This window comes from Vidua chalybeata, chromosome Z (genome assembly GCF_026979565.1).
Source record: "Vidua chalybeata isolate OUT-0048 chromosome Z, bVidCha1 merged haplotype, whole genome shotgun sequence".
NCBI classification, from domain to species: Eukaryota; Metazoa; Chordata; class Aves; order Passeriformes; family Viduidae; genus Vidua; species Vidua chalybeata.
The window spans coordinates 45,016,705-45,040,309 of record NC_071570.1 but is presented as its reverse complement, the minus strand read 5'-3'; the positions used below and the strand labels follow the sequence as shown (position 1 = coordinate 45,040,309).

The 23,605-nt window shown below is 35.8% G+C and overlaps 1 protein-coding gene across 4 annotated transcripts in view; it reads left to right on the top strand.

The window, feature by feature from the left end:
* Positions 1-23,605, top strand: part of HOOK3 (hook microtubule tethering protein 3) — an 85,722-nt gene that overhangs the window by 22,448 nt on the left and 39,669 nt on the right. For 3 of the 4 annotated variants that reach the window (XM_053931369.1, XM_053931370.1, XM_053931368.1), the window contains exons 3-8: positions 867-939; positions 9,145-9,195; positions 12,085-12,217; positions 14,304-14,371; positions 21,364-21,426; positions 22,752-22,835. In XM_053931369.1, the coding sequence (XP_053787344.1) occupies positions 867-939; positions 9,145-9,195; positions 12,085-12,217; positions 14,304-14,371; positions 21,364-21,426; positions 22,752-22,835 (472 nt within the window). Of the gene's footprint in view, positions 1-866; positions 940-6,805; positions 6,895-9,144; positions 9,196-12,084; positions 12,218-14,303; positions 14,372-21,363; positions 21,427-22,751; positions 22,836-23,605 lie in introns of those variants that run through there. The other variant, XM_053931371.1, reaches the window with a different exon arrangement.

The window sequence follows — 23,605 nt, the reverse complement described above, 5'->3', positions numbered from 1 at the left end:
ATATAGTACATTATTTCTCCTTAATTCTGATTATAGCATTTTCAAAATTCTCTATGATAAAGGGAAAATTTGACTGAACTGAGCAGTAGAAAATGTTAGCCTTTTAGATGATCTTCGAGCTTGGCAGAGACAGTCTCAGGAGGTGTCTTGAAGAAGCAGCTTGTGGAAGATGCTTTGAGAAAAATGAATAGGGAGAAATTGTCCATAGAAATAGAAATAGTTCTCTATTCTTTTTCTTGATTGCCTTGTCAAAAGTGCAGAGGATAGAAAAACTTCTGAGGAACAGTGTTCACAAAAAGTTTTGTGTAGGGTTACTGTGAAAAGAGGATTTCAAAAACTGATAGTGTTTGGTAAATGAAATATTGTTAGTCATAAAAACTTCAGTGATGCTTTCTAGCTCTTCTCACTCTATCAAGACAGCATATGTATTGTTCCATTTCAGGCTTTTATTTTAGAAGCTGAATACTTGTAAGCAGTGTACAATGGTAGGGATCCATAAGGTGTGGAAAAGTAATAATTTTTAACACTTTTAATAAATACAAGTAAATATTGCTGCAACATTAGAGGAGAAATTAAGAGGTAGGACTTATGGAGGGAAAACTGGCGAAATGCATTCAAAATACAAAGAACCTTCCTCAAAAGCATAAGCTACTCATGACACATAAATGAAGCTGTACTGTCAACAGGGTGAAAGTTCTTAGAAAAGTAAGTAGTAACAGGATTCTGAACTACTATATTCTGGCCATGCGTCAGATACAAGAGGTAGTAATATCACTTAACTCAAACCTGAGATAGGAGCTTAATGATGAATGTGTACTCAGAATTTCTGTAATGTGTTTTTAATGAATACACTTTTTATCTTTCAGTGATCCAGCTTATTTTGATGAAAATTGGCTGAACAGAATCAAAACGGAAGTGGGAGATAATTGGAGGCTAAAGGTATTTGACTTTGCTTGTCTATGAATCTGTATTTGAGTACTTAATACAATATTGTGTCTAAGTATTCTCACATTTCTGGATTAGGATCTTGCTTTATAAACAGCATTTTGAATTTTAGACCATTTTAATTACACTTACTTGTTTTTATGTTGTATTGTCCTGCACAGTTTTAGCAAAGACATTTTGAATTTGTAAACAGGTTTTAATGATTTAAAAGGAAAATATTAAAATAAATGTTATACATTAACTACCTCTCGTTTTTCAAACATTGAATGAGACATCTTTTTAATGCACAGTGTGAAAGCAGCTTCTAAAAAAGCAGCTTTTTTGAGAAGCAACTGCATAGAAATAGGAACAATAAGCAGTATATTTAAAGAAAAATGGCAACATGTTGCTTCCTTTTACTTTGTCAGCTCTGCAGAGCTACTGAGTTTTAAGAGAGGAAGTCATATTTTTTCTATGTTTCTACTCAGCATGATTTTTAATCACAGTCTGTTTGCTGGGTCATTTGTCACTTGGCATTCTAGACTTCTCTGCAAACCTGAAGGAAATAGAATTTACAAGAACTATGAACGAGGAACATTTTGCTTTAGAATCTGGGGAATGCAGTCTCACATGCAGATGTTAGTGTAGTTTTTGACTAGTTTTCTTCAGAGAATGATCTATGTGCTTTTCTAAATTTCCATTTTCAGCTTGACTAATTTGGGGGAAGCAAAATAATTAAGAATTTACTGTTAGTTCTTGTTTCCTGTAAAACCATTTTGTTCCAGCCACCAAACCCCATTCTGAGCATCTGGGGAAGGACCAAAACTGTGACATGCTGTAGTACTTACAGGCTTTTCTACGTCACTTTCTGAATTGCAGGGACACTAAGAGACAGAATGCTGCCTGAGACAAAGATGGAACACACTGCTACTGTTTATGTTTTGACTTGGCCAGGAAACGTGTAAGAGCATGGTTTCTGTTGTCTGACCAGCTCTGTGAAGTCTGGAGTGCTTTAGAAGCACTCTAGTTTTGTCTACTAGGGCTGCCAGCAGAAGTGAGGGTACATACTGACTGACTGCTGAACAAAAGACATGATCCCTAAAAAACCTTTAGGACTCCTTTGGCATCTGCTGCATGTAGAGCACTTAATATAAATTAACTTCTCAAAGAATTTTATGGAATTGCAAGTGAACAGCTGGATAGAAGGTCTTACTTTTTTGTCAAATATTTTTTGGGTTTTTTTCCTAAGGGGTATTAAAGTCTTGGCTGTAAAATGTGGAGGATAACAAACAGAGAACTGTTGATTATAATAGCATTTGAGCTAATTGAATGTGAAGCAGCAGCAGCTTCTATAACTATCATTTGGAGTTTGAGGAATAAATATTTTATTTTTATGTCTCCCACCAGTTTGGCAGATGTAAAAGCTTAGCAGGTGTGGAAAAAAAAAAAAAAAGCTGAGCAATCCAGTAACTTCCTTATGTGACTGAGTTTGGCAAAGCATGAGGTCAAGTTTCAGTTTCTTGCTGATGTCATTCCATATTGTTTTTCAAGTGTCCATGTAAACAAGAGCTAAAAACTGGTTTTTATTTTTGTTTAAGAAATATGTATAATTCAGCTTTTTGTATACATTTTTATAGACCACTCACATTTTAATGAAGAATGCTAAAAGGCACAAGTGTGATACTTTAACTCTTGTTTTTTAATCTGGAAGTAATCCTATACTTTGCCAACTGTTTTTTATATGTGAGTAAATATTAGTAGTAGTCTAGTTTTCCAAATGTCTATCATCCAGTCCTTCATTTAAAGTCTGGCTTGTAGGAACACTTCAATCTGTGCATTTCTATTAATAGAATTGTTCAGCTTAGAAAAGATTTAAGATCAAGTTAACTCTACCAAGTCCACACTAAACCAGGACCCTAAGCTCCACATCTACACCTCTTGTAGATACCTTCAGGGATAGTAATTCAACTGCTTCCCTGGGCAGCCTGTTCCAATGCTTGACAATGCCTTTGATAAAGAAATGTTTCATAATACCCAGTTTTAATTTCCCCTGGTGCAACTTGAGGCCATTTCCTCTTGTTATGTCACTTGCTAACTGAGGGAAGAGACTGACCCTCATCTCACTACAACCTCCTTTTAGAAATATATTCATTACTGGATTTAAGATGTGGGCATCATAGTTTCATGACTCTAGAATATAGCTTTCCCTTCATACTTTAAGAAGTGCCATGAGAAATGATAACTGGATTATCTCAAATGTTGTGGTAATGAGCTGCTTATTTTCTTGTTGCTAAACATGGTCACTCTTTGTCTCTGATGCCATCTGGTGTAGCAGTCACCACTTGTACAAGCTCTTGGTATCGTGAACCACATAAAGGAGCTGGTCTAGTAGGGGAAATACAGAAAAACAATCTAAATGTAATGTGTAGGAAGTTTTGTGAAACAGTGGTTAGGAGGGCTGGTAGAGATTACTGTAGGTCTTGTATAGCCCATCTAACCACTGTTTGTGGAAGTACTCAGAAAATGATAGAAGCATAGAGTTGTTAAGTTTGGGAAAGACCTTTAAGATTGAGTCCAGCTGTCAACCTAGAACCACCACTGTGTTCACCATTACCCATTATGTCACCAAGTGCCATATTTGCACATTTTTTGAACACTTCCATGGATGATGAGCCTACCATTTTGGTAGGCAGTCTGTTCCAATGCTCTATGACCCCTTCTGTGAAAATCTTTTACCTAACATTTAACCTAAACTTATCTGATGCCATTTGAGACAGTTTCTTCTTGTCCTGTCACTTATTACCTGGGAGAAGGTAATGAATGATGTGATTGTTAATTTTGAATTGTGTGTTGCCCTGTGTAGAGAAGAAACAAGAATATAAGGCTGAGATTTTTTTGGGGAGGGGGCAGGAGGGGGATGCATGGGTTTGGTTAGTTTGGTTTTTTTAGCATTTTGCTTTCTGATAACTGCAATGTTTTTGCTGTTGCTGTACCATTTGAAAAAAAAAAAACTCACAGGGATGTTTTTAAATTCTTGGTTTCAGGGCAAGTTGCCAGACTTGAGAAATTGAGCAGTGCACAGGAGAGAAAAAGGGAAATGCTAAAACTTGGGGAGTTTGCAAAATAGGAGCCTTTCAGCAAGCATTGCGGTTCTTAGAACTAACCAGATCTTTGTCTACTGTATTTAGTAGGGAAATGTTGTTATTTCTTCAGGGTTAAAATTTCATGCTCATAGCATACATCAATATACATAGTAGTTTGTGTTTTCAGCAACAAAAGGACTTTTCACTGCTGCCTTAACTGCAATTTTATGATGGCTTACAAAAATAAAAAAACAAAGCCGTTAACTCTTTCCTCGTGTACAATGAACACTTCTATATAGTCCAGATTTAAATTTTGTACAACATAGTATTTCATGGCTGAGGAAGATGACATCTTGAACATAAAACCTATACTGAAAATGAAAAGCAGCTTAGAAAATTATTTGATCACCAAAATTTTGCAGGAGTGAAATTCCCTAATCAAGAAAAAAATTACTGATTTGATACATGGTCATCAGCGTTGGCAATTACAGAATAAACTGTTAGGTCTCTGAGGGGTGACATAAAAGTCCCCCTTCCCCTCCCCTCCCTCCCCGCCCCGTTGTCTTTTATTCAGTGTGGAAAGCTTAGGAAGGAAAGGAGACATATTGTTCAACTTGATTTCTGACTTTTTCTTCTGAACTTTTCATTTTGGCATTCAGACTCCACCATCAATTTAAAGTACAGTTTTATTGATGTTTATAGTAGCAAGCTGTGTTAGTCTTGTCAACTTTCTCTACCTAGTCTTTCTCTAGGTTCTGCCTATAATCAGTGATGAGACATGTTCCTGCAAAATGCAGTTTAAATCAGAAACCATATGCCTGTGAGAGTGGTACAAACAGTTAACACATGTGCTCCCTCCCCTTCTTGGTGCACGCACACACACACACACCCCCACACACCCATGCCCATCACCCCCCACCCCACTTGTTAACTGCAAATGGATAAAAATGTACCTTAATGAGATATCCAAAGCTTATTGGTTAAGAATTCCCACACCACTTGAAAGTGTGTGCTAGCAACATTTCCAGCGGTTATTCAAGATCTGAAATTAAAAAAAAAAAACAAAAAAACAAAAAACAGTTTACACAGAGCCTCCAGCACAGAGTTTCAGTCATACATGTGATCTAAGGGTAATGCAAGATTGGAGGCTGGCTGCCATGTTGGAGGAAAACCAGGAAGTTAGATATCCCATGCTTGCTTTTTGTCAACAATCACAAGCTTAAGGGCATTTTCTATTGCCCACATTATTGGCCTTTCCCTTTGTTACACAGCTATATTAGCAAAGAGAGAAATCTAGACAGACTGCACTTACAAACCTGAGATTGGAAACAGTAGGCAAGTTGTAATTAAATACAGATTTTATATGACAAGTGAGAATAAAAGAAAAGTAGGAGAAAAAAAAAAAAAAAACAAGCAACCATTAAGTCTTATGCTGTTGGCAGATCACATGATCTCTGCTTTCATTCCAGTCAGTTTATCAGGTTAATACTGTGTACTAAGGATCAGTGTTATACTGAGCACTGTGTGCTTAGTATGTAGTGCCAAGATGGCTGTTAGCAGAGAGGGTAATGATAATTTAACACAAGAGAGCACCCACACAACTCTGGTGTGGGTATTTGTGAATTTTACGTGTTCAAAGGAGTGAGAATATTGATATTGCATCAATAGTCTCAGATGGTAAAGAGATTGAAAATGGATAGAGGTTTGTCTAGAAATACTTATTGGTCCATCTGTTGTGAATTGCAACAAATTTCTGAGGTGAAATAAAGCATAGTTGTCACTTTTTTTTACCCCAGTAAACCTCACATCTTTTCCAGCAGAAGTATGGCTGCAGGGAATGAATGTTAAAGGTGTTGGGAGGGTAGCGTGTATATTTTTATGGAAAAGCAAGAACTCAGGTTGCTGATGCAAGAAAATAGGCATCCCATGTGGTCATGTGCTGACCATCCAAACAGTGGTTTAATACTTCATAGTCATAATCTGTATTGGCAATTCTTTCTGTTGTGGTCTGACATTATGTAATTTATTGGTCATTGTTAACTACAGTTAGGTTTCCCTATGTGCTTAAGAAAGTGAAAAGTAATTCTGAACAACTGTCACCTGTTGACTTATAATTCGGATGTAATTGGTTGTCTTTAACACTTTCTTGGGCTGTTGTTCATTTTCATTCAGCTGCTTGAGGTCTTTGTTTCATATACTTTGACCTCATAAATTTGCTGGAACTACTCAGTTCAATTTCAAAGTACAAAATATTAGTGGTAGTTTCCCTGTGATGATCCTCTCTCTGCTGGGGCAGTAAAACCATCTAAGTTTATTGACTGCAGGCAAGTTATGAAAAAAATTGAGAGCTGTCTGAGTAATACTGAAGATCATGGTTAAGTTTAAGTCAGTCTTAGTCTTAAAAGAAGTCTATAAAGAAGCTACTTTAACCTCACAATTGTCTGATTGTGTGCCAAATACAAATATGGTACAATTAATTCTTGAAAACAAGCTACCCTGGTACTGTTGATTGACAGTGGGGTGAAATAGGACAGCGAAGATTTCTTTTTCAGTTTGTTTGCTGTTCTCTTCTTTCAAGAATGCTGCCCTATATGCTCGTTTTCATGATGAATTTTGATCAATATTGGTTTTGTTTCAGTATCTTGACTCCAAGCGCTATAAAAGTTACATAGAGGAAGGTGGCTTTTTGTGTTTAAGGAATTTTAATTCAAAAATGCATACAAGGAGAGGGGGAAAGAAGTATTTCACAGGTTTCCATTTGGTTTCTCATTTTTTTGGGATTATGTTCAAGTTCAAGGTTCCTCACAAATGTTCTCATCGGTAAACTGGACTTAAATTCTGCAACATGGCCCTTGCGTTTCTGTGGCTCTTTCTGCAGCAGACTCAGGTAAATTATACACCAGAAAATTTTAATTAATCAAGTTTAAAAATTATATTCCAATCAGTGTGATATTCTTTGTGGTAATTTGATATAAAAATAAAATTTCTTAATTTCTTTAAATTCTTGAATCTGTTGTAGATTTTGGTTATGATTGTGCATTGCCTTTAAGTGGTGGTCTTGGTTGCTGTTGGGCAGACACCTAGGAAATAGTTGCAGCTCTTAAAGGATCATGCTGTGTTGTGTGTAATAGTACAGAAAACACGTGTGCTTTGGTGTAGAAGGTGTAAACTGCCTATTATGCCATTTTGGGAGTGACAATAAATGTCCTCATATACTTGCTATAATGTAGCATCTCCAGTTCTCATTCTAGGTCGTCAGGGCATTTGATGTGTCACTTTTCAGGTCCAAATGAATTTTTGTTTCTTGTATGACTTAAAATCCAGTGATTAAGGAGATAGTCAGAATGTTCCTGTATCTTAATAAGGAATCAACTTCTGGCACTTCTTTTCAAAAGGGAGTAGATTAATAGGAGTCAGGTAGTCAGATTGTTATCACTTTGGTTTCCTTGGCAAAAATCTTCTTGTGTGTGTATCCTGTTCCTTTCTTGAGTCTGGAATTTACTTTCATCACCTCGTTTTGTTTGTTGACCATATTGAAGTGTTGAGTTTGTCCCTAGATTTCAGTATCAGGTTTCCTAACAGCCATCAGGTCCTTTGAAAGGTAAATAATTTCTGTTAGTGGATAGAATCTCCTAATGGGTATTTCTGGAATGCGGTCAAGAATATAAAATTTATGGTGGTCTTCAAAGGCCGTTAGAACATGAGAGGTTTTGCTCTCCCTTCATTGCAGTTCCACAGTTTGCTGCTGTGGCTGCTGCTGTCAGCGAGAGAACTTTGTGAATCCTGTTCCTATTGGTTTTAGTCTTTGCAGATCCTGTTTAAACTTCAGTCATGCAATCATTTAGGTTGGTAAAGATCCTTAAGATCATAGAATCCAACCGTAAACTGCCATGTCCACCAATAAGTCATGTCCCAGTGTACCACATCTACACAGCTCTTTGCACACCACAAGGATGATGGCTCAGTCATGTCCTGGGTAGCCTGTTACAATGCTTGATAACACTTTCTGACAAAGAGATGTATCCTGATACTCTTCCTTGCAAAAATCTCTTCCTGGCAAAACTTGAAGCTTTTTCCTCTTGTCCCATCTCTTCTTACCTGGGAGAAGAGGCTGATCCCCACCTGGCTACAGCCTCCTTTCAGGGGTAAAGAGTGATAAGGTCACCCCTGAGCCTCCTTTTCTCCAGGCTAAACAACTTCAGCTCCCTCAGCCACTCCTCTGTCCCAAGAAACAGTGTGCTGGTTCTGTTATCTAAATTATTTTCTTAAATACTTGAACGGTGATTGGTAATTTCTGTCTAGCAGTTACTTTCAGCAAAGATTCTTTTTTTTCACCTGAATTTCACCTGTGAGACCCATGGACATTTTTATAATTTTAAACACAATATTTCCAGAGACTTGATGCAAATGGATTTTTGCTGGGAAGGGAGCAATACTCAGTACTAGAGGATTGTGACATACATTCTGTACAGCAGGAGGTACTTAACTGATGCCATTGGTTATGCAAATGAACAGAAGCTATCTCTGTATAGCAGTGAAGTCATCTTGGAGAAATGTGGATTTTGCCAGATACTGTAAGGCAGACATTCATTTGTAGAAACTGGAAAGAAAGACAGAGAATGACAAGAATGAAAATGAAAGAGCTAAGAGGAATCATTAATGAGAAAAACAACAAATTATACTTATATGAGTTGAGAATAAAGGATGATATTGAGCAGTAGCTGGTTTTGATTTGGAAGAGGTTTATCTCTGCAGAAAGTAGATTACTAGGATACTTCAAGAGAGGAAAGGAGGGGAAATAATGTTTCAACTTCTGGATGCAAAGATAATCCTAAGATAAACAAGTATCTAAAAACATTCATGCCATAGGATCTGATTTAAAGTCTATCCAAGACAATGTTATATTTTTCATAAATTTAAATGGGTTCTGTGAATTCATAAAGATTTGTGGTCACATCTGGAAGTCTGATCATAAGGGCCTCTTGCATAACTTTCATGTTTCTAAATTTATCTGTGCGTAAATAGATGGAATTATAGCCTTCTTTTTGTGTGGTTCTTCTGTGATTACCCACTTTATGATCATTTCTCTGTAAAATGCTCCATGTATTTATTGTATTTCCTCCTTCTTGTCAAATAGGTAAGCAACCTGAAGAAAATTTTAAAAGGAATACTGGATTACAACCATGAGGTAAGAACTATTTGAACTAACCTGCATCTGCTTGCCTTTTGAATTATATATTTTAGTTAACCTGCAGAATACAGTTTATCTTCCTCAGGTTAAGTTCTGGCATTTTCTTGCAAACTTATTGGCATATACAGTGATTCATGACCTATTCTCTAGTCTTGGCCTTCTTCAAACCTTCTCACCTGCTTTATTGAATACTCAGGAGTTCCAGAAAGCCTGATACGCAAATTTTCTCATATGAAGAATAGATGGCTTTATTGACTATGTTCTGATGATGGACTTTGTGATGTACTGTAATGTACCTGTGTCTGATTTTTTTCCTTCCTCCTCTGCATCTGAAGTCTGTTCTTTTCCTTATTTTTCTCTTGAGGAGAGTGAGTAAAGAGCATTTCTAGCCTCTCCCAACATTAAGATTTTAAATTAAATATTTAAATTCAGTTGTATTGGACTCATTCCTTGTCATTCTCTCTTATTTTGAGCAAACTCAGCACTTAATTACTCCAGAGGAGACAGTAGTTTTTCTTTCAGTGGTGAATCTTCAGCTGAAATATGCTTTCAATGATGTTTGAGACGAATTGATCTGTACAGGCAGCAGTACAAAATCCATATTATGCATCTTCCAGATATTGCTTGTTTCAAAATACTGTCTTCTCATAAATACTGCAGAGATTATTTGTTAATAAATTGAAGTACTTCAGAAAGAAAATTTTAGACTTAGGTCATCTTCAGTAAATGATTAAGTATCCATATTTAAATAAATGTTGAAAAGTGATGATTAAGCAAGCTGGTCATGACTGGGAACACTAAAAGAAACAGATCAGGTTTTTGTTATGGAGAATTAATATTACTAAGACAAAGTGATGCAAGCTTCTTTTTGGTTGGTTAGTATGTATGATGATTAAGTCTCTAGTGTCAAAACTTTACTGTTAGGCAAGTTCTGAGTGGATTCAAGCTGATTAATTTCTGTAAAGGTAGTGCACATTTATTAATCTCACTGGATTTTGGTTTAGGTTGGTATTTTTGCTGCTGAGGCAATGCTGGAAGTGATAGTAGGGGTAATCTGGATTCTATTAATGGATTCTGCTTATGTTTTCCTCAACATTATTCCCTTCCTTGCTACAAAAATATAGATATGTATGTGGATTTTACCTGATGTAGGTAAAAGCATTTGACAAATATGTATATTAATATTGTTCACCCTCAAAAATTCAGAAATTTGTATTGAATTCAGAAGAACAATCAGTAAAACTGCTACATTTGCTGTCATTGTCCATTAAAGTATAGAAGAACAAGAAGCCTGAGTTAACTATTTATAGCTTTCATGCTTTGTTCTGCCTCAGTTCATCTTGCTGTAAACCTCTGCTCTGCAACTGAAACTTTTAATTTTTTTGTAAATGTATCATTCTTTTGTCTTTTGAAAATGGGTTAAATGCTCTTTTTCATCTCAAGGTAGTTATTGTACAGTCTATCCTTTATTTTCCTATTTCTTTTAGGGCCTTTGATGGGTTTTTTTGGTTCTTTTCTTTAAATTCTTTTTCTTGTTTATTTCAAACTCAGTTCACATCTTCACATCCTTCACTTCTTACTACTGCCTGCCAATTTATCTCTTCCCTTCAGCTTTCCTCAACAGGAGTTTTTTTGTCAGTGACTAGGAAGTCACTGTAGTGGTGTTAACTTAAACACAGTATTGCATTTGAAAGAAATTCAAGAAGTGCAGATCAATATAGAAATGCATATCAGAATCAAAACACATTGTATTTTCTGCTAATGCAGTCTGTATATGATGGTAATATTTTTCATTGTGGTTGATGCATTCACAGAATTCTTCTGACGTAAAGAAAGTCTTTTCCAACAAGAATGAATCTGCGTGCTTTAAAGTGTGCAGAGATTTTTAGTAGTGTTGAAGTTAATTCTTTGAGAAAACTGCTTAAAAATCCTGCTGTTCCACAACAGAAAACACACCGTACATAATCGGAATGGAACCTCAACACTTCCATGAAACCCAGCCCTACTAAACTTCACAATAACTTGTTTTCTTTGTATTCTTCCTATACGCTGTGTTTTTTATAAATGCCTTAACCTGATTTCTGTTTTTCTTGGGTATTGCACAAAAAAGAGCATGCAGCAAACACATGACTGATACCTTCTATATAGTCATTGTTTCCTTATTGCGCCCTGTTTTAAGTTACACTTTCTTTTTATCTACAATTAATGTGTCAGTAATGTGTTTAATTCCAAATTTCATATTCATATTTTCGACCCTCTGTTCAGTAAAGAGCAATTTAGCAGAATTGTCTAGTTCCTTCTACTGCCAATCATAAATCCTTAATGATCTTTAATTATAAATCAGATAACACTAATAGTGAGTCACACGAGCTTTTGTTTTGCGGGGTTTTTTCTTTCCTTTCTGCATGTGGGCTGTTTAATTACATGTCATTGTACTACTACCTCAGTTTCTCTTCCATGGAACAGCTTTCTTAGCTGTAAGACTTGCCAGATATCCTTAAATTTGCTAAAAGTGTGAGGTCTAGTGATCTGAGTTTTTTGCCGTCTTGTATTTGTCACCTATCAGTGTTAGATCTATGTATTGTATAGGTGAAACATGTTTCAACATTTAATTCTTTAAGAAAGAATCTTGCTAAGTGTTTATCTAGTAGTTGCTTGTGAGTTGAGACAGTCACGTTTCTTTTCCCAAATATTATTTGTATCAAACCATATGATTTTATAGTGGGATGTTACATTAAGCAATTTGGTTTGTTTTGAAGGTGTACTCAAAACTATAGTAAAGTAAGAGTGAATTGCTGTTGTTGATTCTGAATCATCTTCGTATGAAATAAATTGATATGTATATGTTCAGTGATACAGCCATGCATGTACCTTGTCTTTATGTAGATTCTAGGGCAACAGATAAATGACTTCACCCTTCCTGATGTTAACATGATTGGAGAGCATGCTGATGCTGCGGAGCTTGGGAGAATGCTTCAACTTATTTTGGGATGTGCTGTGAATTGTGAACAGAAGCAAGGTAATAAATTTGAAAACATGTTTTCTTGGTTATTGTGTGACTATTAAGGAGAAAAATTATATTTCTTGGGTTTCTGTCAGAAACAGATTTTAAAAAATCAATAATGATGACATTATTTTGTTGTACAGATAGTAACTGTTTTTTGGTGTAAGCTTTGCTACTTTTGGAGACACAGACTGGAATTGAATTTACTTCCAAGATGCATATTTTCAGTTTTGGTTTGCTAAGCTGAAAAATCAGTCTACAAAGAAAAAACTATTTGGTACACCTTTTAACCATTTATGAGGTAGATCAGTATAGTTAAGAATGGAAAAATGTGACTATTGCATTATTCAGCATAACTCTTGATTGTAGAGATGCATTCCAGGCATCATTTTACTACATGGCCAAAAGCCATCAGTATGGCTAGTGCTTGGTCTGACGATATGTCTAGTGTTATTGTAATTTGAGATGTTTCTGTGGGGTTGGCAAATAGGAAAAGTAACACTGGGAACCATGCCCTTCTGGGCAGCAGCTGAAGATGGAGCACAATAAGGTCATCCAAAAAGTCACTTCAGGCCAATTGCCAGACAATTGAATCCCACTTTAGCAGTCCCTGAAGGAGACTCTTGTCTCTCTACCCACATGGCACTGACTGTAATTCAGACCTGCACAAATACAGTAGAGACCCATTCATCTTTCTTGGAGGTGCCAGAGAGGATGTGATGAACAATGTTAATGTGTGTTAAAGTGTGCTACATCCCATGTTCTAAACTTGCTCTGGGTAAGCAGGCTGTTTATTGTTACCCAGTTACCTTAAATTACACTTCATTCAAGCCAGATGAAGGTAACAGCAAATGCAAATATTTATTCTAAATACTTTAAACAGGAAACATAGTCATGTGTGGGAAAAATAGATGTTGGTAAATAAGACTTTTTTTACAGTATCTGTGTGACAGTTGCATCAAATAAGTGTGTCTTCTAGATATAGCTCATTTTGTGTTTGATGGCTGCCAAGATTTTAGGCCTTTTGTCTTCCTCTTGCTTGGTGCATCTTAACTTTACAGCTAGTTTCCCCTTTCCAATTTTCCTAGGTGACTAAATCACTTTAGTTTCTCCTTCTGAAATTACTTCTATTCTCTTAACTAGGAAGTTGTCTGGCTAGTCTATTAATTAAAATAGGAGTAGTTTTCTTCCACAAGTACATAAATAACTCTGGTTTATTAAACTTCTTGTCATCTCTGTTTTATATAAAATTATCTTCCTTTTCGTGGCTATTTGTCATTTTCAAGTAGGAAGTATATCTTGTTCTTGTGTCCCCTTAACTCGTTCAGTCTGGACATTAAAAATGCACATTTGAAATACCAGAACAATCTAATTTTATGTACTTTGAGCAAGATCCAGCATGAGCAAATTTCCCACTTGAAGCTGACTTTTTCCCCAGCGTCTTTCTCTTAATCGCATCATTAAAAGAATAAAGGAGATGATGTTTGGCTGGAAACCATATTTTACTGGGCAAGTCATTTACTCCTTGACTCAGTCTAAATGTCAGAATTTGTTCTTCTGACTACTGTTATCATCTTACAAGGTACCTCTTGTGTAGCTCACATGTACACAAAATAGCTGAGAACTTAAAAAGTGGAGGGAACTTAATTTGTGATGTGCTACAGAAATAAAAGCAGGCACCAAAAATGAACATGAAAGTGCTTTAAAATGAGGATGCTGTAAGGAAGGCAGGCTGTTACTGTTACACTTACGGAAAAGAACAACCTATGCATGGGTCATGTACTTCAAGAGCCTGAAAAGTTTGGGAACAAAGTGAGAAAAGAATAAAAGTAGTTTTTTCAGAAGTGTGAGATGCCAGGGGAGGAAAAAGGCCATCATGTACTTTTTTCATTGTTGTAGAGTTCAAATTAGCCTGGATTTGTATCTCAACAAGTTTGTGATAAAATCTTGTTGAATTTGTTGGGGTGGAACTTGACTGGTGCTTATACATTTCAGTGGCATCCATGGCATCTAGTCATTTTGTAGGAAGGAGGCAGATTCTGATCTTATCTTCTGTGACTTGAGTTTCAACATTGACATTTCAGAATGCTTCTATTTTCAGAGTACATCCAGACCATAATGATGATGGAAGAATCAGTTCAACATGTTGTCATGACAGCCATTCAGGAGGTATGCTGGGATGCCCATAGTGTGTGAAAGTTCAGTCTTTCATTATTTTACAGTAGTATGCTTTTTCCCACTTAGTAAAAACTTCGTTGAAAGTAAAGAAAATAAAGGGGACTAGATTTTGCATTTTATAGTGAAAGATTTCTTATTTTTCCTTAGAAAAATCTTGCTTTATGTCAAATAACTCTGGTTGAATGTCCCATTTTTCTTTAAATCTAGAAGACTGAAACTTCTAGATATTTTTCATACTGGGTTCCCTTTCCTTTTCTTTTCCCACCCTGTGAATCCTGAAGTGCACTGGATTGATTTTGTATGGATACCCAGTTACTGTAGAATTTTGTCAAAATTTTTTTTTTTTTTTTTTTTTTTTAATTTAGACAAGTGAAAAGAAAGAGAATTTTGTAACAATGTTGTTTTGTCAGCTGTAGTATTATGAATTGGGTAATGATATGTAACATGAACATATATGAATAATACAATAGGCTGGTATGTTTTTACAAGTCAGTGAGTATACTGCAGTACATTTTGTAGAAGTGCTTTTCCATGCACTTCTACACAAAGTAGATCAAAACCTCTGTTAGCCACTGAAGCCCCCCTGTGACTTACAAGAAGTCTAAAGTGCCTATAAGAGAAATACCTAGGAGTCTGTAGATATTTACTGCAGGGAAGGCCACTAGCTAGAGCAGGCCATTAGCTAGGGAAGGCAGGAAAACACTAGTAATCCTGTTTCTTCTGAACCTGAACAAGAGAAACTAAATTCCACTTTGAGCTTTAGAGCAATTTCTCATCTCTGTAATGTCTGAATAGAGAAAGAAATATCAGTGACGCTGCAAGGGAATCTCTCCACAGTCATCACTTTGACTAGTGCTGTATCCATGTAGTCATACATTCAGTTGTCTGTGTGCGGATTGCGGCAGTGACACATGCAGAGAGGACTTTGGAAATGAGCATCAAAAGAATTGTTGTCTAAATCATCTTCCAGTCAGTGCTGCCAAGCACCAGTTTGCTGGACTTCTGGCGTATTTTACTTTTTTTTAAAGTTTTGTAACTATAATATGCAGTGTTTTGGTGGATTTTTCTAGTATTTTTTATTAAACCCATATTGCAGCATCACTGTCTTCTGCACCACCTTGAAATAGAAAAACTTCTTTTATCTTCCTTCTTTATGTTGAAAATCACTTTGATTTTTATAGAAGTCTCCTTTATTTGATAAAATAGCCTGTTGAAGTAGCCCACAGTTTTCAGCATTTAATGAGTAAACTTTGAACTTGTTCAGTGTGTGTGCCCTTTCACTGACGTGATGAGTAGAAATAGGAAGACATCACAGGGTAAGGGTATGTTGTCCTGGAACAGATTTTTAAAATTCAGTGAATCAAAAAGCCTAGTATTCAGCTACTGGCATAGTTCTGAGTGATTTTAATGCTACTTTGCAAGCTGCTTAGAAATTGAAGGCATTTCAGGACCAAATGAGGAGGATCTCAAGTGCTTAATGAAGAGGCAAGAAAGGTGTCTCAGACTTTGAGGCACTTTGAGAGCAAGGCCCCTCTCTATTATTTTTCAATGGGCTTGGAGTTTGGAGAGGTTCCAGTAAGCTGGAAGCTAGCAAATATTATTCCAGTTTTCAAGAGGAGAAGGAAGAAAGGTGCTGTCAGTTACAGGCCTAGCTCATTTCAGTGCCTGGCAAAATTATGGAGAAGGTTATTCCGGGAGTTTAGATCATAGCCAGCACAGATAGATATGGGAAGAGTTTAAAGTGGTGAAACTTCATGAGATTTTGTAAGGAGGTTTTTCTATTTCTTAGACTCATAGCAGCTCATACAATTCAAGTGACTTAGAAAAAACAGTATGTAAGAAATGAACTATGTATGAATGTTTGAGAAGTTTGTATATCACCTAATCCAAGCATTTTAATGCATTTGACATTATGAATAGTCTTCAAAATTTTGTCAGAAGACCTAATTTTCAGAATTTCAGAAGACCTCTCTAAGCTTTACTGATGTATTATGTAATTCATTTTTCTGTTTCAGCTGAGCACGTACAAATTTTTTTGATACTTCTTTGGTTATTGTAAATCATTTTACTCATGGAAGTATTTCACAAGGCACAGTACAATAAGTTTTCTCAATTTTTTTAATGAAGAAGCTGATTTTTCAATGGAAGAAGCAGCATTTTATATGCTAAATTTTATTCAGTTATTTAATTTTTATTGACCTGCAGTTCTTCATAATGAATTTTCTTCACTTATTTAAATGTTTGAAATATGCCTTGTGCTCCATAAAAGTTCTATAAATGAAACAGTGATTTTCTGTTATTTTTCAAGTGTAGTCAAATTGGTCTGGTGTATTGACTCCACTTAGAATCTGAGATGCTAATCTGCAGTTGTAGGTATCAAAATGCAAGTTGTGCAAAAGATACAAGACTGAATACATTCATATGTGTAATATAATAGTCTTTGTATTTGATGATTTTCAGATTTTTTAAAGGCCCAAAATACTTTTTTAGGGAAATTATTTTGCCCATTATATATTTCTCTTTCTCCCTTCCCCTTCTGTCATTTTCCCAAGTCTCTTCCTGGAGTAGCCAAGTTCATTGTTGGTGAAGGCAAACAAATTGCCTTTGCTGTTTAGAACATCTCTAAATTTGATCACTTAGCATCTCTCTGTGCAGGTCAAGTTGAGAGTCAGAATAGTGTCAGGAGTAGTGTCAAAAGTTGCCAAGGTGGGAGAGTAGGAAAAGGTGCTTACTCTCTGGGGTAACACCAATGGTGTTACTTCCACTTTTTTGTTTTGTGCTGTTTTCCCCTCCCCTATTTTGTCCTAGTTGTTTAAAGATTTATCTTGTCTGAAGTGAAATTATTTTTTAAATAGTTAGGAAATGATATAAAAATATTTTACTGGGTCTATCAACAGATATACTGGAGGTAGACTGGGTATCAACTGGAGGAAGAAGAAAGTCCAGCTGATTTAAAGGATATACAGCGTCAAACATAGCCATGACTCATAAAAACTAACATAAAGATGTTCTAAGAAAGAAAAAGAACATGACTACAGAAGCTAGCTTTTGAAATTGCTTTGTGGGCACTTAAGTGAGCTTATACATTATTACTAACTGTAGAAAAAGCATTTCAGATAAATCAAGTGTTTTGGATTTAAAAATCATCAACTAAATAGAGCAACTGTGTTTGCAAAATCATGTGTGGGGGGAAAAAAGCTTTCGTAATTCATGTTATTCATGCATGCAGGTTTTGTGATAGTTCTGCCCCTTCCCTAATCTTCATGTATCCATGACAACACAGCTTGTTCATATTTTACAGTGAAAGCAGTTAAAAAGTGAGGGTTTTAATAATACAGGATTAGCAGACCTACAGGTATTATGTAAGATAACATACCAAAGCTATGAGCATGAAAAAATATAGATGTAAAGGATTAACAGGGATTTAAAGGATTAAAGGATGACAGCTGCTTCTTATAAAACTACACAAATAACTGTAAGAATTGTCATGTTGTCCTGGAAATTGCACCATTTGAAATCCATACTGATCGCTATGCAAAATAAACCAGAAAAAGAACAAGCCTGTAAGTACTAGTTGCTAGTTTATTTCACTCTGGGAAGCTCTTAAGCAGGATTTTCTTTCTCCTGTAGAGGCCTAATACAATTGCTTGAATTTGCAAACACATTTTTAATGTTTCCCTTTTTATAATCTCTGCACATCATCTTCCATTTAAGTTACATGGGAAAATAGGTCATTATACTATATTTACACTAAATGATGAATTTCGAAATTGATTCCAGTTCCAGTACTGCAAAATTGTGGGGGTAAACCTTTAGTTCCTTTGTAGTCTGATCCTGAAGAAAACTTACAGATGTGAAGGGAAAATGAGAAGGGCACTTCCTCCTGCTTTTTATTCTCTTGACTGATTTGAAATACAAATGAAATGAAGTTTGCCCCTCTAAACTCAAAAGTGTTACCATTGCTCCACACCTCTCAAGACCACATTCTCTAGTGGAGTTCTGCTCTGAAATCACATCAGTTTTTAATGATTTTTTTTTCTGACTGTGAGCTTTTAAATGAAGGAAATATATAGAAGAAAACAGTATGGAAATTTGCTTTCAAAATTATTAAAAAGCTACTAGTATTGTAAGATTAGTAATAAATAATGCAGAAAAAGCTGATGTGTCATTGAGCAGGTAACTGATTAAAGGAGCATTTTGCAACTCTAAATTTCACTAATATCAGAGAATGCTGATTGACCAGAAACAAAGTCACGAATAGGGAAAACTAGGCAAGCCTCTTATCTTGCCAGTTTTTAGGTGGATGGAAGGTGTAGTGTGTATTTCAAATTGCCTATCTGTATGAAACCTTGCCTATCTGTATGAAATCTTAAAATACAGCATTCAGTAAAAGTTTTCTTGAAATTTTAAAGAAACCTAAATGAAGCAAGAGAAGTTTGGGTGAGTGGAATTGTGTGCTCTATTGGCTGTTCTATTTTGGTAAAGATTTTGCTTCTCAGTGGAGAGAAGCTGTGTACAGGCAATTCTGAAGCAGAGCATGGTCAAGACATTTTCTTGCATAAACCATTTACATACTTAGAGTATGTGAGGAGATGTGTAAGGAATAGATTGAAGCACTCCTTTGCCATGATAATTCTTCCTTTACATCCCACTTCTTACAGCTTTTTTATTGTTAACTGGTGATCAGAAGTTGGATTCCTATTGAGTTATCTAGCAGTCTCGTTCTTTGTCTGATTGTGGTACTGGGCACAAAACAATCCCTTAAATTTCATCTTTAGCTTTTCCACTATACATACCACAGACTATCGAATTGCAGGGTGCTTTCTATTGCACCAAGTCATGTGAGATACATCTGCACATGTATCTGTGGCTCTTGCCCTTGATGCCTCATTCACATTTCCCCATAACATTCTTAATGTACCCCATGGAGTGAAATATACACATGCAGTGTACATTCATGGAACACCCAGAATATATATCTCCAGTATCTAATCCTACTCCAGATAATGTCCTGTTTTCTGGACATTTCTGCTAAAGGTTCTCAAGGACAGGATGTTTTGGGAGAGATGGCAAAACTTGTTGAAGAAAATAGGAATTATATTATTGGCCATGGCCTGCCCTATGGCAAGTCACAGAAAGCTATGACACCACAGTGGCCTCTAGTGGGTTGTGTGGTCACTTGTAGTCCTTCCACTCTTAAGTCCTGGACAGGCCTGTTGAGCTGGTTTTCCAAAGAGGAAGTTGTGTTAGAGCCAGAAAGGGGTGGTGGCTGTTAGGGCCATGTTGTTGTACACCCTTGCAGGCTACATACAGCATGGGACCTGCCTGTTGGAAAGCACTGACTTAGCAGGGGGAACTTACTTGTATGTGTGTGAGTACATGTGTCCAAAGTGTGTTTGTGAACAGCATTGTGGAATATAAAATAATGAGAGGAGTTCAGTATTTGGCTAGAATGGGATATCCCTGTCAGTCACCTGGAAAAGCTGGTGAAATGCAGTATTCAAAGTGTGTATAAGCATCACAGAGCAGGGAGGGATTGGGAGGTTTTGTTTAAATAATAATCAGCTTAGAAAAGAGGGTTCTAAATTGAAGATAAATTTGGCAAATGTTGTCAAGGTGTGAGGAGGATTGCTGAGGAGAGACAGATTAATCTAAATAATGCAGCTAAATCCTAGTTAAGGAAATGGGGAAAGTGAGAGAAATATGAGTGTATGATTTGAATGATGTAAATGTCAAACAGATTTTTCACTTGTACATGGTGATATAAACAGACAGGACTGAGAAGTGAAGGCTCTGTGTATCCGAAAAGACCTTGCTAAGGAAAACAGTGCAAAAGCACTGATTTCTAGAAGGAATAAAGGAAGTACTGTCTCTGGAGAGAGCTACCAGGCTAGCCAGGAGATTCCAGGGAAGAAGACTTGTCCTGATTTTGGTTAGGATATGGCCTTTTGAATTGTAACTTTCATGAATTGCATCATTGGAGAGCTCTTAGAAGATAATGCGTTTGGACAGAAACCATCAGTGCTGTTCTGTAATGATGTCTTTTGAATTAGTTACAGTGTATTTCTCATTTGCAAGACTGTTCCTGTTTTTGTCTTACAACTTTTAGTAAGAACATTACTTTATTATGTTTGCTTGAGCTGTGTGGGAGGAAGTTGCTGAGCTACAACTTCTGCTAGGTTTGATTTCACTTTTACCAACTGGTGCAGCTGATTGTTAGGTTGCGCTAAGAAAACTTATCAGCTTTTTTTTTTTTTTTTCTTTTGATCAGTACATCAGTCAGATTTGTAGGATTAATTTGAGAATTTGTGTTGAGGGTTTGACTGGGGTTGTTTTTTGTTTTGTTTAGTTGCTTTGGTTTTTAAAAATCTAGGCCAAAACCACTAGCAGCTATTCCTGCACTGAAGTAGTACAGAAGGAATTGTAATACTCATTTCAGGAATGCACTCTACTGAATTACTTTTTAAGGTTGAAAATTACAGACAACTCCAGAACAGAATTTTTGTCACCTTTGTTTTGCACTAGTAGTTGAAATAGATATGTCCTGGAGTTTAGTGGAATAAATAAATAAATTTATGTTAATATCTAAGTAATGGAAATATGAAAAAGCCACTCACTAGCAGAGAAAAATTAAAGCTAGGTCTTGCATGGTGTGTTGATATCTACTATCATTCCAGTGCTACTGCAGTAAAATTGTAGTGGGTTGTTCTGTAGGCTTATCATAGACAAAGAATGTGCATTGTCAAAAGAAAAAGAGATAATGTTAGGTTTCTTTTATAGCACTCTAGATATTTCAAATTTTGAAGATTTTTTCTTGTTCTTGTTTCTGATTATGTCATATATAAAAATGAAGGTAAAAACTTTAAAATTAATTCAGATTAAAGCTCCCAAAAGTAAAAATCACCTTGGTATTTCACTGAAACTTAGGTTTTAATATAAAAGTAAATCTTTGCTTTTTCTAATCCAGTATAATCTAATTGCAGTTGATGAGTAAAGAGTCTCCAGTCTCTGTTGGAAATGATGCTTACGTTGACCTTGATCGGCAGGTATCTAAGACTAGATGTTTATTTTCTTTCAATCATAGCACGTCAGTGGCCATATTAAGATGTCAGTCTTTTTTTTTTTCTTTAATCATTAAAGGATGTTGTGGAAACATAAAATAAAAAGTGAGAAACTAAATCTCAGTATTTCAAGTCCTTTAGCTTTATAAATTGACTTTGCTTCTATTGTATATTTAAAGGATATAGAAAAGTTGGTTTGAAAAATCAGTCTAGCTGTATGACATAACAGTGCAAAACTGCAGATCTGCTTCTATGGGAATCCTGGAAGTGCTGCAAAATAGAAGAGAAGTTTTCAAATACAATCATTCCCGGTCTGATATATTTAAAAAATGTACAAACCAATTTTTTTTTTTTAACTAGCTTATCCTCATGCTAACACTGTCCTACTTCCTCAGATGTTTTTCTTATGAGAAGAAGAATAGTACAGTGGTGCTCACTGTATTAATCCATTATGTTTTCTCTGCAGAAATATGTAAATTCTTGCAGATGAAATTAATTCTTTGTATGTAAACAGGCCCGTAAGAAATAAACTTGCAAATGCAAGGTATGATGATGCTGTTTGAGAAAGCTCATTTAAACTTCATCACATATATAACAGTACATATATATTTTTATCTATATGCATAACATGCATGCATCTATTTTATCAGACCAGTTTTCTTGTAGGTATGTTTTCTGTTATCTTAACTGCATTCATTTGCAAACCAGTGAGACACATATCTTTAAACATTCAGCCTTTGAAAGGAAGTATCAGAATATTTCCCACTGCTTATAAGATTCAGTGCCCTTTTTTAAAGGGTAGGCTTTTCTATCACATACCGGTTTTATTCCTGTTGTCCACTAGAAATAGCTTCCAGAGACTAGAAGGATTTTACCCTAATTGTCCATTCCCTGTATTGCACCTTCCAGTCCTTTCTGTATTTCAAATGTAGATTGAAAATTGAAATTACACACTCTTCGCGTCTGTAAAGAAAAGTGGTATTGACAGGTTTCTTTCGGTGTAGAGATTTGATGAGTTCTTCAGACCCAATTTCTCCTAGAGTTTTTGACTCAATTTATAGAGTAGATGTGATAAATCTAATGTGAAAGCAAATACTACTTCTAGGTATGTTTCCTTTTTACTGATACACAAACTAAACAGTATTCACATCTGCTTCTTATTTTTTTCTTTATATGAGCAGAATTGCTTGGTTTTTAAATATTTAATGTATTACCTCAATGTAGAAATAATTTTGCAGGCTGTAGTTCAGAATATTTTTAAATGAATCACAGAGAGTGATGAAAATATAAACATTTCTTGTTTATGGTAGCTGAAGAAAACTACAGAAGAATTAAATGAAGCACTTGCAACAAAAGAAGAAATTGCCCAGAGATGTCATGAGTTAGATATGCAGGTAAGTTTGCTATAGAGTCTGTATCAATTTTGAAGTGGAGAAAATATGTGTGAACTTTTAGGTGGCTGAAAATAAGCACTAGCATATTGAAACATAATTTTTAGAAGGGGGGTGAAAATGTCACAGTAATTGTTTTAACTTGTGCTAGCAGAATGAATATCATTGTTTTCTTATCTTGTTGCTGTGTTGTAAGTATGATTCATACTAGCAAAACTTCTTTTTATTCGGTTAGGATGGGTTTGAGCTGTGTGGCAGAACTGTTGCTGTGGAGAACTAATACAAGTTCTGCTGCTGTAACAGTTCCAGCTAATAGTAAAATCCCAGTCAGAAGTTGCTGTAGACCATTAAATGTGTATGGGTTTAGACTAAGTCTTACTGTAAGTAAATCAATGCTCATCTGGAAGACATGAGGAGTGTGAAGGGGGAGCCCTGAAAGGTATTGCTATTGCAGTCCTACTTTCAAATATTAATTCAGGTTTCTTGTAGTAACTGTTGGAATTAATAGAGCTGATTTTTTTTTTTTTTTTTTTTTTTTTTTTTTTTTTTTTTTTTTTTTTTTGTGGTTAATATATAAACCTGTGCTTCAGGTCTTAGAGCACTTTGGGTTCTTTCCACTACTGCCTGTTTTCACAGTGTTAGTGGAAAGTGAGCTATCTTCGGTACTGTGTTCCTGTTTCAGGCCTGCTTGCAGATGGCCTTTACTGTGAAGAGCTAGTTTTATTTGTTGCTCGGGAAAGGATGCAGATTTTATTATAATGAATTTGCCTGCT